Source organism: Populus euphratica, unplaced genomic scaffold (genome assembly GCF_000495115.2).
Source record: "Populus euphratica unplaced genomic scaffold, PopEup_1.0 scaffold8.1, whole genome shotgun sequence".
In the NCBI taxonomy this organism is placed as follows: domain Eukaryota; kingdom Viridiplantae; phylum Streptophyta; class Magnoliopsida; order Malpighiales; family Salicaceae; genus Populus; species Populus euphratica.
Genome location: NW_011499855.1, coordinates 2,757,899 through 2,772,876, shown reverse-complemented (window position 1 = coordinate 2,772,876; position 14,978 = coordinate 2,757,899). Strand labels below are relative to the sequence as shown.

General features: G+C 31.5%; 1 protein-coding gene across 1 annotated transcript; it reads left to right on the top strand.

Annotated features, from left to right (window-relative positions):
* Positions 1-4,692: 4,692 nt before the first annotated feature.
* Positions 4,693-9,365, top strand: LOC105123101 (E3 ubiquitin-protein ligase ORTHRUS 2-like). Its single transcript, XM_011022590.1, has 9 exons — positions 4,693-5,295; positions 6,078-6,610; positions 6,980-7,105; positions 7,545-7,644; positions 7,742-7,803; positions 7,880-7,982; positions 8,073-8,220; positions 8,370-8,584; positions 8,746-9,365. The coding sequence occupies exons 1-9, from the start codon at positions 4,855-4,857 to the stop codon at positions 9,034-9,036; spliced, it is 2,019 nt and encodes a 672-aa protein (XP_011020892.1). The 5' UTR covers positions 4,693-4,854; the 3' UTR covers positions 9,037-9,365.
* Positions 9,366-14,978: the final 5,613 nt, after the last annotated feature.

The window sequence follows — 14,978 nt, the reverse complement described above, 5'->3', positions numbered from 1 at the left end:
TTTTAAGAAAATATAAACGAAGAAAAGGAACAAAAATCTGAATGAACTGAGCTAACCCTTCAAAGCAAGTTAACCCATTAAACCCTGGATTCGCGTCATGAAAGTTTGATAACTAAATAAAATAAATAAATTATCAGGTTATCAACAATTAATTGGGCTAACCCGTTAAATCAGGTTGACCCATCAAACCCAAAATCCGTGTCATAAAAGTTTGATAACTAAATAAAAAATAAAACATTAACAACCTAAATTAAATAGAAAAATTAATAAAAAAGAAAAAACCCAAAACAAACAAAAGGCATCAGCCTTTTCATTGTGGATTACACTATGCAGTCCACAGTTAAAGGTATAAAAACGGTAAAAAAGCAAAAACAAATTATCTAATTACCCAAACCTAAGATAACCAAATAAAAAAAAAAACATCAACCAATAACTAAATAGAAAAAAATTTCACATTGATAAACTAAATTAAATAAAAAATATTAATTTAAAAGAAAAATAACAGGAAAAAAACTTACAAAAATAAAAAAATAATGAAGAAAAAGAAAAAAATCTAAATTAGTTGGGTTAACCCATCAAACCTAAGATTTGTGTCATGAAAGTTTAATAAATAAATAGAAAAACATTTAATATCAACAAATTAAATAAAAATAATAATTAAAAAGAAAAAAAAAAGACCTCACCTTTTTCACCATGGACTGTATTGTGCAATCCACAGTGAGAAATATTAACCAGTCAAACATGGAATCGACGTCATGAAAGTTTGATAACTAGATAGAAAAAAAAATAATGGGTTTACCAATAATTAACTGGGTCAATCCGTCAAACCAGATTAACTTGTCAAGTTTAGGATATGTGTCATAAAAATCTGATAATTAAATAGAAAAAAATTTAACATTAACAAACTAAACAAAACAAAAAAAATAATTAAAAAGAAAAAAATTTCATTTTAACTCGTCAAATCAGGTTAACCCATCAAATTCAGGATCCGTATCATGAAAATCTGGTAGCTAAATTAAAAAAACTTAACATTGACAAGCTAAATTAAATAAAAAAACTCATCAAAAGAAAAAAACAATTTTTTTTTAAAAAGACAGCTACAATACTTTTTAAGATATATTATAATATAATATAATATAATATATCAATAATAGGGAAAGTTAAAAGGCATGAGAAAGCTATAGTCATTTCTCTATGCCTTTTAGATTGTTGTTAACTAGTTTTTTTCTTTAAAAAATAAGATTATGATACGTGATGTATGTATGAACTATGCGACCCGTACTCCAACATGAGTTAATTATTATTGTTGTTGTTATTGTATGGAGGGGGGTTTTTAACATGTTTTTGCAATTTAAAAAAATTAAGTATGGATAATTTTTTTATGAATATAAGTAATCATATAAATCAAGAATCACATGTGCTAATAGACAAATAAAAAGTCATAAACGATACATGAAAATAAAAAATCAAGAAATAAATATAAATTCAGATATTTAATTTCAAAATACGAAGATATTTACCCGGATATGTTTCCTAAATCTGTTTACGAACATAATTTTCTATTCAAGCAAGTGATAATAGAAATATAGAAACAAATTAAATTGATTGAATAAAATAAATGGATAAAAAACACTATGCAATACTACACATATTATAAATATTACATTAAAAAAATATTTTTTTTATTTTCAAAACTAAAGTTTGTTCATGCAAAAGATAAAAAAATTAGAGATGTATCATAAAAACTCTTCAAATTTAAATGTATAACAAAAAAATACAATCATAATTTAAAAGAGGCCTTTTAAACTAAATGAAAGAAAGAAAGGGTACTAATCTATATATAAATTAATTTTGTTAGAGAAAATACCCTAAAAATCATCAATTTGAACCAAACTAGAAAAAAATAATCAAGGAAAAAAAAGCAAAGGTTATATGTTGCTGAGCTTGATAGGCCGAGCTAACCCGTCTAACCTGTTTTATTTAGACTCGTGCATGGGCTCTAATTTTTTTGTTGCAATTGAGGTGGATGATATATCGTCAACTCCATTTTTTAAAAAAATAGATAATATATTGTTTGATTCGCCTGAATTTCAACCATCATGGTTGATGCAAAATCATGATTTAAGTTTTTTGACAAAAAATCCTATTTTCAACCAATTTTTGTTCCAAACAACACATTAGAAACCGTATTAAACCTATAAATGGCCTCGAAAAACCATCAAAGAAATCAAAAATCAATTTGGATTTATATCTATTTTTTTCATGAACTTTAAAGGTAAGAAAAATATAACATGAACTCTCCTCGTCAAATGGAACCATTTGACACAAATCTAATCCGTTTTTGTGGTCTAAATAGATGTCAACGTCGTATTTATTTCTTTATTATCTGAATATGATGACCTCTCTTTATTCTCTCAGCTAGGAAATAAAAAAATAATAAAAATAAAATTTTAGACTAAAAAATCATTTTGAAAAATATTGAGACACCAAAATTGTATAATTTATGTTATTTTTAAAGTCTAAGAACCAAGATGTATTTTTTTCCAAACTCGTGACATGCTATCCATGTTCGACATCTTTTTTATTTTAGTCTCTCTTTTTTCAATCCTAGCTTTTTATTATAAATCAAAATCAATTAATTTCTAATTAAAATTAAATAAAAAAATAGAAGTTTGAGGAATAAATTAAAAAAATAATTTTACATCTACTATCAACAATGATAATATGTGAAATAACAATCAATGTACGCCTGCACGATAAAAACTCACACCTTTTTAATTTATACTTGATATTTCAATTCTACTTTATAGAAAAAACTTACCCATTCAAAGTGAGTTTTATGCAACGATACAGGACAACCTTCGATAATCCCCTAACCATCATCAATGAAATTCTAAAATTCATATTCATTCTAATTGTCACTTTGAAAACTTTCATGAACACGATTCACCTGTTAATAACAGTAATTTAGAACTCTTAAACAAGCTAAAAATGAGGAATGATTTAATATAAACAATGATATATAGTTGTTTTGATAAACATGGTATTTGACTGAACATAATAAATTTCCTTATCAATGCTAAATTATCAAATAATTAAGAAGGTGTATATAAGTATAATAGTAATTATTTTTCAAGATATTTTTCACTCATAAATATACTAAAATAATATATTTTTAATGTAAACACATTAAAATAATAAAAAATATAAAAACATTAATTTATAAATAAAAAATAATTTTGAATTTTATCCAACTTCTAGCTGGAAAGTAATATCAAATAGGGACTTATTGTTTGATATTGTGACGGCGGTTGTGGTTGTGGTTCAAAAAAAATTATTTTATAAAAAGTACTTTTAGTTGATGTTAATTTGAAAAAAATACATGTTTAGTTAAAATTGTAGTTGAAATTGAGGTGAAGCAAAAAATAGTTTAATATATTTGGTTAAAAAAATGCTTTTCAAATTGAAGTTATAAAATAATATATATATATTGATGGTTTTTAATTTAAGTATCGTAGATTTAATTATTGTTATTACATCATGAAATAAATAATACTCCATATAAAATATTTTGTATTGTTCCATCAAACTATCTACAATTCTATCATGTATGAATGTATTGTTTCATCAAACCATCTACAATTCTATCATGTATGAAATACATTTAACAAGGATTATATTTTTCATAAATTTTTTAAGAGCGCAATAACGTCAAGTAAAATATAATCAGGAACAAAATTGGAATTGCAATCAAATTTTACAAATACCACATCATCAAGCAATCTCTGTTTAATTTATATAGTGTTATTGAATAATGTTTAGTACTAGTTTTTTGAATGAAACACTATTTAAAATAATTTTTTTAATTTTGTTGGGTCGAACCCGATTCAATGTATTTTTATCTTTAAACTGGATCGATCCAACCATAATAATAAAACTTGCATCTACTGTTCACTTGAATAGTTGATGCATGTTTCACTATTCATGCTATTTATCCGAATAAGAAGCATCAAAGAGCTATTTGTTGTAATTTTAAAAAAACTATAGATTAACTGTAGATCTTACCAGTGAAAAAATATATTTTTAGTGATACCAAATAATAATATTTATAACTATAAATGACCCCACTTACAACCGGAACATAAAAGAAGCACTTATATTTTCAACACCAGTTGTTTCACATTGATTTCACTTTTTTTTTTTAATTTTCAATCCATAAATAATATAATTAAATTTATTCATTATATAAATTAAAGATATTATGAAAAATTGAGACTTCTAACACATGATTTACACATTTTAAGATTTACTAGTTATAATTCAAACTAATTTTATATTCCACAAATACATGCTCTGTATGACAGTCGAATACAAAAAACCGATTAGGTCAATATGAACACCCTCATTATCAGGAAAAAAAACCTGATTTTTTAAGCTGAATTTTAGACAAAAAAAAATAAAAATCCAAGAAAGGCAAGAAAATCTAAGATGTTCTAGAAATGTTGGTTGTAAATCTCGTTAAATTTGCTCCATCATAACTTCCATACATAGGTAGATATACATGCATCAGCTACAGAAGAACATACATGGAATGTGTAGCGAGGAGCGGGAAAAAAAAGAGCAAAGAGGGAAGGTACAAAATTCAAAACAAAATCCCAAAATTTGCCAATCCAAAATCCAAAACCGAGAGCCCCGTCCCTCTCCCCTGGACCCCACCTTTTGACCTTTTTATAAACACCCACCACCCACTCTTCTCCTTCCTCTCAAACACCAACTCCCTATTAAAATCCAGGTCAAAAAAGAAGCCGTAAACAAAAAAAATCAGTCAGTTACGCCGCCGTTACTTTTAACAAAATGGAACTCCCGTGCGACGGAGCCGGCATTTGCATGGTCTGCAAAGACAAGCCACCAAGTGAAGAGACCCTTGCGTGCAAAACATGTGTCACCCCCTGGCACGCCACGTGTCTCGTCTCCCCCCCTCAGGCGTTATCCGACACGCTGCAATGGGAGTGCCCTGACTGCTCCATGATTCATCCGCCGTCCACCTCCGCCTTCGCCTCCGGAAGATCGGAGGATTCCGGTGATCTCATCGCCTCGATTCGGAAGATCGAGGATGACAAATCGTTGACTGAACAGGAGAAGGCAAAGAAACGTCAGGAGCTGTTGAGTGGCGCCGCCGCCGGTCCGTCCTCATTGGACGGCGAGGAAAAGAAAGAAAAGAATGACGTGCTTGATATACTCGATAAGGAGTTGACTTGCTCTTTCTGCATGCAAATGCTTGATAGACCGGTTACAGTATGTGAAATCTGTTCACAAATTTAAAATCTTATAATTACTCGCTTGATTTTTATTTTTATAGACATGTTTTTTTTTTGGTAGACCGGTTACTGTATGTGAAATCTGTTTACAAATTTAAAATCTTATAACTGCTCATTTGATTTTTATTTTCACAGACATGTTCTTGATTTTACTTTCTTTTGAAAAATTTCCATCTGTATGTTTGTTTGCTTGTTTTAGCAAAGGTTTCGAGGGATTTTTGAAAAGAAGATGATGGTGGTGTCCTTTGATGTTGCTGGTTGTGTCATTGAAATAAAGTTTTTACCTCTTTTGGATGTTAAAAAGGTGAAAACAGAGTCGTTTTCAACGGTGATCCAATAAAGAAAAAAAGATTGCTATGAATATCGATAAAGTATCTGTCTCTAGCTTTAACTATTTTTTTGGCCTTTTGGATTAAGTTCAATTGCGGTGAATAGTCTCTAGATATTAACTAAGGAGTCTTAATTTTTTTGGATTTGAAGTGGCAGTCGACTAACTATGGAGCCTTAGTTGTTTTCATGGATAAAAAACTTGAATTTTAAATATTGTTAGTATCAATTATCCAGGAGAAGCTGAAGATTCAATTTAGATTGTTAGAAACCAGTAAGAAAAACTCAAAATGGGAAATTTATTCTTATGGGTTTTCAATACCATTTGCTTGAAGGCTGGTGCTTGGTATATTTTTGGTTCAGTTGCTCTAGTCATTGCGCTTGGATTGACAAATGTTCATGATTTCTTATATTTTTTTTTTCTTGTTTCAGACACCATGCGGTCATAACTTTTGCTTGAAGTGCTTCCAGAGATGGATTGGACAAGGGAAACGTACATGTGCATATTGCCGTGTACAAATCCCACCCAAGATAGCAAGCCAGCCTCGTATCAATTCTACACTTGTTATTGCCATACGTATGGCAAGGATGTCAAGATCCAGCAATGCTGGGGGTGCTGCGAAGGTATATCATTTTGTCCACAACCAAAACAGGCCAGACAAAGCATACACAACAGAGCGGGCAAAGAAAGCTGGCAAGGCTAATGCTTGTAGTGGGAAGATCTTTGTCACAGTTCCTCCTGATCACTTTGGGCCAATCCCTGCAGAGAACGACCCAGAAAGAAATATGGGTGTTTTGGTGGGAGAGATATGGGAGGATAGGCTGGCTTGCAGGCAATGGGGTGCCCATCTCCCCCATGTTGCAGGAATTGCTGGTCAGTCTACTCATGGTGCACAATCGGTGGCTCTTTCTGGAGGTTATATTGATGACGAGGACCATGGTGAATGGTTTCTTTACACTGGGAGGTATGCTGTCTGCATCTCTGCATTAGTTCTCATGTCCTTTTTTTTCCTGCATTATTGGTTGGCTTTTCACTAGTCATGAGTTGTGGTTCATTCATTGTTAAAGTTGAATGGACTTGTTTTTGCTTAAAAAAATGTCAGACTGAATAAGTTTTTTAATTTGGATTGATCTAACCTTAAATACTCAATGAATGTACTTCAAGTATGGCATGAAGGAATGGACTGTAGTGCTTGGTTACATTTGGCATGCTAAAGCACTGATATGGTTTGAAATTTTATGAGCAATGTCAAATGTAGTTGTTGCTTGAATTTTATTGCATTTGTTTTTTCCTTTTTCAAATTTGATGTTCCGTTTTAATTTGTGGTTGACAGTGGAGGAAGGGACCTAAGTGGCAATAAACGCACCAACAAGGATCAGTCCTTTGACCAGAAGTTTGACAAGATGAATGAGGCACTACGAGTAAGCTGCCTAAAGGGCTATCCTGTAAGGGTGGTTAGGTGAGTTGTGCTAAGAAGTGATCTGATGACCCATTAGTGTGCATTGCATCTTGTTACCTTTCATGGGGCCTTATATTTCTGTCATCATTAATTGCTGAACTGATTAGTGACAGTGATGTGGAGTTGCAGATTTTGTAATTGGGAATGAAACATCCTACCACATGATATGAGAAACTCTTGTTCTGTTAAAATTTGTCATTGTTATAGGTAGTCGTATTTGATAGTTCTGTCTAATGCTTAGAGATCTGTTAGCATTGTTTGCTTGGTTTCCAGATGTAGCCCTCACATCCCTTCTGGGACATTTTTTATTAATTGGTCTTTGCTATTTGTGATGTCTTGGATAAGCCTTCCTTTTCCTGTCATGAATTGGGTAGGTTATCTGAGGAATTTTTTTTTTCCTATTTGAATGCCAATGTGAACCCTCTCTGTTTGCTAGCAGGTCTCACAAAGAGAAGCGATCATCATATGCTCCAGAAACAGGTGTACGTTATGATGGGGTTTATAGAATTGAGAAGTGCTGGCGTAAGAATGGAATACAGGTAAATTTCTAGTGACAATTTTGCAATGCATCAAAGGGAAATCATGGACTTCATACTTGTTAAATGTGTTTGCTAACTACCACCTTTTTCATTTTAGGGCTTTAAAGTTTGCAGGTATCTCTTTGTCAGATGCGACAACGAGCCTGCTCCATGGACAAGGTATGTTCTGCTTCCTTCCCTCCCTGTCTCCCTCCCTCCCCTTCTATGACTTGACTTGATAGAAATCAAATTGCAGTGATGTTCAAGGGGACCGTCCCAGGCCTCTGCCTGTCATTAAGGAATTAAAGAATGCAATTGATATAACTGAAAGGAAGGGGTCCCCTTCCTGGGACTATGAGGTGAGTTCAAACTCTTTCACTTCAATGGTTCATTGTAGCAATGAGTCATTCATTTTAAAGTGTCCTAAGATGTTAACAATTGCTTCTCAGGATGAAAAAAGTTGCTGGATGTGGAAAAAGCCACCTCCAGCCAGTAAAAAAAGAGTTGCTGATAGTGTAGGTCCAGAAGATGGAAAAGTGATTAGGATAATCAAGCGACAAAAAGCAAATATATCTGTTAGAGAAAAACTTCTGAAAGGTAATGGTATTTGATCAATTTCAACTTGAAGCCTTTGATGTCCATTCTTCTGAATATGCAGTTTCTATGGAATGCATTTTGACCATGGTCATGACTAGTATCAATGGATTCATGGAAGTTTTGTTTGCTTCTGGCTGTTCATCAAGCAGAGTTCAGTTGTCAAATTTGCCGGAAGGTGATGGTCAATCCAATCACTACCCCATGTGCCCATAATTTCTGCAAAGCATGTCTTGAGGGTGCCTTTGCTGGCCAAAGTCTCACTAGACAAAGAGGTCAAGGAAGACGGACATTAAGAGCGCAAAAGAATGTTATGAAATGTCCATCTTGTACCATTGACATAGCTGACTTTCTTCAGAACCCACAGGTACCACGTGCATCAATTACATGCATTTTGATATGAAACAGCATTCTTGTGGCAAAACTGCAGGGATTCTTTGTTTTGTTTCATTTTTCAATTTTGTTTTCTAAAAGATTTATTGGGAGTCATGAAATCTCCTTTGAGAACAGTGGAAGTTTTCTTGACAGGTGAATCGGGAGTTGATGGGTGTCATAGAATCACTACAACAACAAGCTGAGCAGGAAAAACTGGACAACAATTCAGAAGAGTGTAGTGAAGAGAGTGATGCCACTGAGCAACGAGATTTGGTTGCTGATGACCAAATTGCCGAAGAGCCAAAGGATGAATCCCAAAACGCACAGAAGCAGAAAAAAGAAACTGATGGTGATGACATTGTGGATCGATCATCAAATGTGCAGACAATGAGTCCAGGGAAGGAGCAAGAAGCCTCAACCACTACTGATAGAGCCAGTCAATAACGTATGCTGGAGCCTGGAACGCAGAGCAGGAGCAAGGGAGCTGGGATGAAAGCTAGTCTCTTTTTTGGGTTACAAAGCTTTTGGTTACACGGTGGTTAATGACAATGACCCTGAATTTATATTATTTAGTGAATTTCATCCTTATGTATGAGCGGAGTTATCCTTGTTAACCTATCCAAATTAATGGCATTTTTTAAGCCATCAGTTATTTTTTGGCAAATGCGTTGCATATGCCTTTCATGCGTATGGAAATCAATGTCTTTCAAATGCAAAGCCAATGTAAAATGTTAATTTAAACCTTCATATTTTTAATATATTTAAGTTATAAAGAGGAACGCTTCAAAGCTGTAACTTTCATTTTTTTTTCCTTCCAATAATTGTTTCTTAAAGAACATTTTCTTTAATGATACCGTGTTACATAATGAAGAAAAAACATTAGATTACTTAACATTCTCTTGACTACCATTTTGATGCTGGTGTTGCTGATATCGCCCATGATGGTAGATGGGGATGGCCCTGCTGGTTGAACCGATGGCAGACACCGCGAATGTGCGAGGTATTGTTTATGGTGTCATTTATCGTTCTTGTGATAGCTCTGATGAAACCTCTTGGAGATTGTCTATGGATGACAAATTCTCTTCCAGAAATTGTACGGGAATGTTTGAGAAAGATGAATAACAAGATTGGTTGGTGTTGCTGATTTGCATCAATTGTATTATATGCAATATTGCGGCTGAGTTTTCAAATTTTAGACAATAATGTTCTGGCCGCATTGCTAAACAAACTCACAAACCCAAAAATGATTGACAAGTAAAATTGTTCAAGTCGTTAAATCCAAGGCTTTATTATAGTTCTATTTCGTTGAAGGACTTTTTAATTCTAATCCCGTTTTAATTCATGTATGTTACAAGCGATTTTTTAAATTTTTTTTTAAAACTATTTTTAATATTAACATATTAAACCGATTTAAAAATAAAAAAAATAAATTTAATTTTTAAAAAAAGAATTTAACGCCAAACAGGAACTTAGTTTGATGAATTCACTTAAAAAACATAACAAAGTCATCTTGTGATCTTTTACAGCGATCTCAGTATTTCTCTTCAAACACTAAAGTGTTGTTCTTGGAGAGAGATGAAAGAAGAAAAGATGATGAATTTATGATGGTTTGTTCATGCAATTTTTGGACTAAAGTGTTAAACACTCTAGTCTTGACGATTGGTGTATTTGCCCAGGCATTAAGAAGATTGTTTGTAAACTGTCAAGAGCTGGTATTGGACCAGCTCTTCGTTGTACAAGGAGTGGTTGACAACACCAGTTGACCGGCCTTGCTATTGGGCCCGTACAGACCCACTGGACCATTTCCCCCCCTTATGTTATTCTTCTTTTCTTTCACACCAACAAATATATTTTGAACAGAAAAAACCTTAGAGGTGCTAGTCTTTAGCTGATTTCAGATCAAACTTCAATAGATCTTAGAACATCACATGCATGATTCCATTATTTATACTTTTCTACCAGCCGAAGTCCACCGTTTATGTGTTTTTAGTATTAACGTATAAGATAAACTCCATGTAAATGATGAAATTAATTAAAAAAATAATTTAAGTTAACATAAATTAACTCATCGAATCTATAATTTAGATCATAATATAGAACAACTCTATAAAAAAAATTAAAAAAAATTAAAAATTCAATTTTTAATAAATCTAATATTAAATAATTAAACTTTTAAAAAAAACAAAGCAACTATGCAAGGAGATGAGAAGTGAATTTACCTTATCTTTTAGTTTTTCTTCTTCTGTTAATACTCTCCGTTAAAATATCTCTAGCCTTCCCAATAACCTGGTTTAAACTTTAAAGCATAATTATAAAACTTGAATCGGGACAAGATATGGATAATGAGCTGGGTAGGTTAACCTGACGATTTTAAATTTGTTTCTGAGAGATTAAAATGTTTTTTTTAAAATAAAAATAAAGATAAAAATAAAAGTTTATAGGTTCTTGATTAAGTCACAAGCTAACTTAGTTTTTTAATCAGGTCATGCATGCTTGTTCCTTTCCTAATTTTTTAAATAAAATTCAGCTCAGTCTATGTTGAGCTGGCTTTAATAATAATGGTTTAAAGTAATAACCTGAACTTTTTTTTTTTTTTCATAGCTGTAAGACTTAACACGGGATCAATTTTAAAAAAAATTGATCGGGAGCTCAACTTAAGTTAATCAATATTTTTTAAAAATGAATGAAAACTACGTCACTTTAATCAAATATTTTTTTTTTAAAAAAAAGTTATCAGATATTTTACTGGTTTTTTTCAACATAACAACCAGGTTGCAAGTCAACTAATTAGGTCACCTGGGCTTTTCTCGTCCATCATTTTTCTTTTAACCTGAATTGATTTATCCGGGTCCTTGATCCACCTGTTGTATAACAATGCTTTCACCTTTCGTTTGAACTTCAAAGTTGGATCCCTGCTTAAGTTTGAAAGGCCGAAGATGTTTCTGGGCCCATAATGGTAGTAGCAAAATAGGCTTCAACGGAATAACTCCGGGCCTTCATTTCCCGATTCAAACGCATAACGTCGCACGAAAAGCCCTATTAAGTTAAAATCTCATCTTCCAAATCATAACAAATAGATAGATTTACCCAATAAAAATAAATAAATAAAAAATATAAGTATAACAGATAGTATGAAAAATTCAATGCCTATAATTGTCTATATTCTCTAATCATGTGTTTTTATTTTTTCTATTTTAATTTTGTAATTCTACTCTTTTTTCAGTTAAGTGTCTCTATTAAAATATTTTTATCAGTGATGATGTGTTTGTTAATTAAATAATTGAAATTATTAAAACAAAGAAAATAATGAAAATTTAAACTGTGTTTCATAAGGGATTTTTTTTTTGGATTATTTGAAATCCCAAAACATGAGGATAAAAAATAATAATAAAAAGGAGAATTCCCTCCCCCTGAAATATTATAGTTACCCGCTTTCTCTTTTTTTATTGTTATTATTGGATTAGTTATTTTAGATTTTATTTAATAAAAAAAAACCAAAATAATCTCTTTTTTTATTTTTTCAATTATTTTCAATTTTTATATTTGTTTTTTTTCACTTTTCTTTTCTTTTTTTTTTCAATTTCCTAAACAATGATCCCAAAACAAAATTACATCTATTTGATATATACTTGATGGATCAATATATTTTATAAATATAATTATTATGCTTAAACTCATATTTAAAAGGACAAAAGACAAGGTAATTACTCATTATATCTAACCTTTATATAATATCAAGTCTAGATGACACGAGTCTAGCTTACTTTCAATCTTGATATTTTTAGATTTAGTTATGCATTGAGTTCAAATATATATAGGTCTAATTTGCTTTAAGACCCAATATTATTAGGTATAGTTACGCGCTGAACGTAAGTATATGTAAGTCTGATGAGTTATCAGACGCAATATCTTTGGACTTGCGATCATTCTAAGTCCAAATGCATGTGGAACTGGCAATCATTATAGACCTCGTATCGGGTCACGAGGCTTTATTTTATTATTCTTATGACTCTTAACATAAAATATTAAAAGTAAAAAATAATCATATCGTTACATCCTTATGTGTATAAAAAAATTTCAATGCCTTATCATATTTTCATCAATATTAATATCATATAGGAGTGTTCAAAAAAACGACTCATATGTAATGTTTTCATTATTTGATCTAACCCAGTCCATCAAAGTTGATCAATATGGATATTACAAATAATAGTGGGTCAAAAAACTAAATAAATAGATATTACAAGTGGGATGTGGGTTAAGATTTTCAAAAACTATCTAACTCGACCCAACCTCATATAATCCATTGAGTTAATGAGTAACCCTAACACTCAATATAAATATATTTTTTTGTTCTTCTTTCTCTTTATTTTTTTATCTCATGTTTCAATATTTTTTTATGTTTAGTGTTACCTATATATTTGAGATACTGTAACACATATTCCAATACCAGACAAATAATTATATGCTTTTAAAAATGTAATTTTTCTACAATTATTGTCGAAGAAGGGGATTTATACGCAAAACCATGAATATATGCAATATCCACAAAAAAGGTAGTTCAACCTAATATATCCAAATTGTTTGTTTTCAAATTTTTTTTAATGGGTCGGACTATAATTTGTAAAATATCAAAAGTTAGGTTGGATACAATTATGGGTACCAACAGGAACCATGGACACCTTTAATATTGTGTAAGGATACCTATCATTCATTAATATTATGTAAGAGATATTTATTATTTATTAATATTATTTGGAGGAAATGACATACTAACCCTTTCATTAAAGCAAATATAACTAGGTTTAGATGCTATATACACCTTTTGAACTATTTAAGTAAAAGGTCGATATTTTTCTATTATCTAAGTATTCATGATCTTATTTTCATAGCATTTATAATATACAAAAACGAACAAATACTTTTGTTCTTGGAATTTAAACTTTATTTTCTTATTTATTTCAATATCTTATTAAAAGTCACTAATTTTATTATTAAATGATCCCTAAATCCTATAAAAAAAATTTATTTTACATGTATTAGAGTTTTTATCACCAACTATCAATTTTATGGATTTTGCATAAGAGAATGTAGACATAAACATGTGATTATTCATTGTTTAAAATATTAAAATAGCCTCATAATTGAGCATATTAAATTTTATTATGTTGTAGCACTCTATCAACAATTTAAAAGATTCTAAGGTGTAAAATTAATGAAAAAAAGGTAAATTCATTGAAATTAAAAAATATATACTGAAAAAAATAAAGACACATACTCAAATAAAAAAAATTAAAACTAGAAACATCAAATTAGAAAATATGAATAAGCTCAGATACATTGACAATGACAAGCAGGACAAAAAGGAACGGCGGGGATGCTTTTCCTTTTCCTTTCTTTACTAAAAGAAGCTGCAAGATCACCAAACTCATCATCAATAAATTAGCAGGCACTAGCTAGAAACTGATTCCAAGCATTATTACAACATCTTCATTCAGGAGCAAGAACAAGATTCGCCAGTACAGATGATGGGAACTTGACTCATGTCCTTGTCGATCATAAATTCTACATTCCAGTAGTACTCGACCGAGCACTTTGCGACCAGCCTACAGTATCTATATATCTCATCCACCAAAACTTTAAAAGATTCTCGTATACATGCTTTGATGAGGCAAAGTAGCCAAAACAATCAGAACATACATCTCACTCTCATGCTGTTTGACACAGGAAATCTCTTACTTGATCACGTATTCAAGCCTTAAAACCATGCAATAAGATATGATCATCGCTTCAGGGTATTGCTCGCTATCTATCCCATTATTCATTCCAATATATATCTAGCCCGACTAAGTTCTTTTCTCGATGGATAAGCTCGGAACTTTTATGCCATTCATAATTTCTCGAGACCAGGATAAAGTAACTTCATATCATAAGGTGGTGATTGAGTATATTTTTCAAAACTCAAATTAAAAATACGTGCTGTACGTGTGTACACTCACACACACCCAGAGTATTTGGAACAAAATTAAAAATCACACCACTAACTAATAAGATGGTCCCATCAGCTAGCTAGGCGCTAGCTATGTAGGTATTATAGTCATAGCTACTAAGAGCCCAATCAGGCTATCTACTTAAATCATGTACGAACAAGGGTTAGAAAACGACTGGAAGAATCAAAAGAGATCACCTTGGCCAAACCTCCATGTGCAGATAAAATTACGTTTCAGAGATGTTTGACAATAAACCACATATTTTTTTCAAGATGGACCATGATTGTACTTGAAGAGCCGCAGGAGTGGTCTTATGAGGCATGAAGCAGAGCCGCAAGATTTGACATGGTGAAACCGAAAGCATACACAAAACCTTGTCACCATCTAAGACCTGGT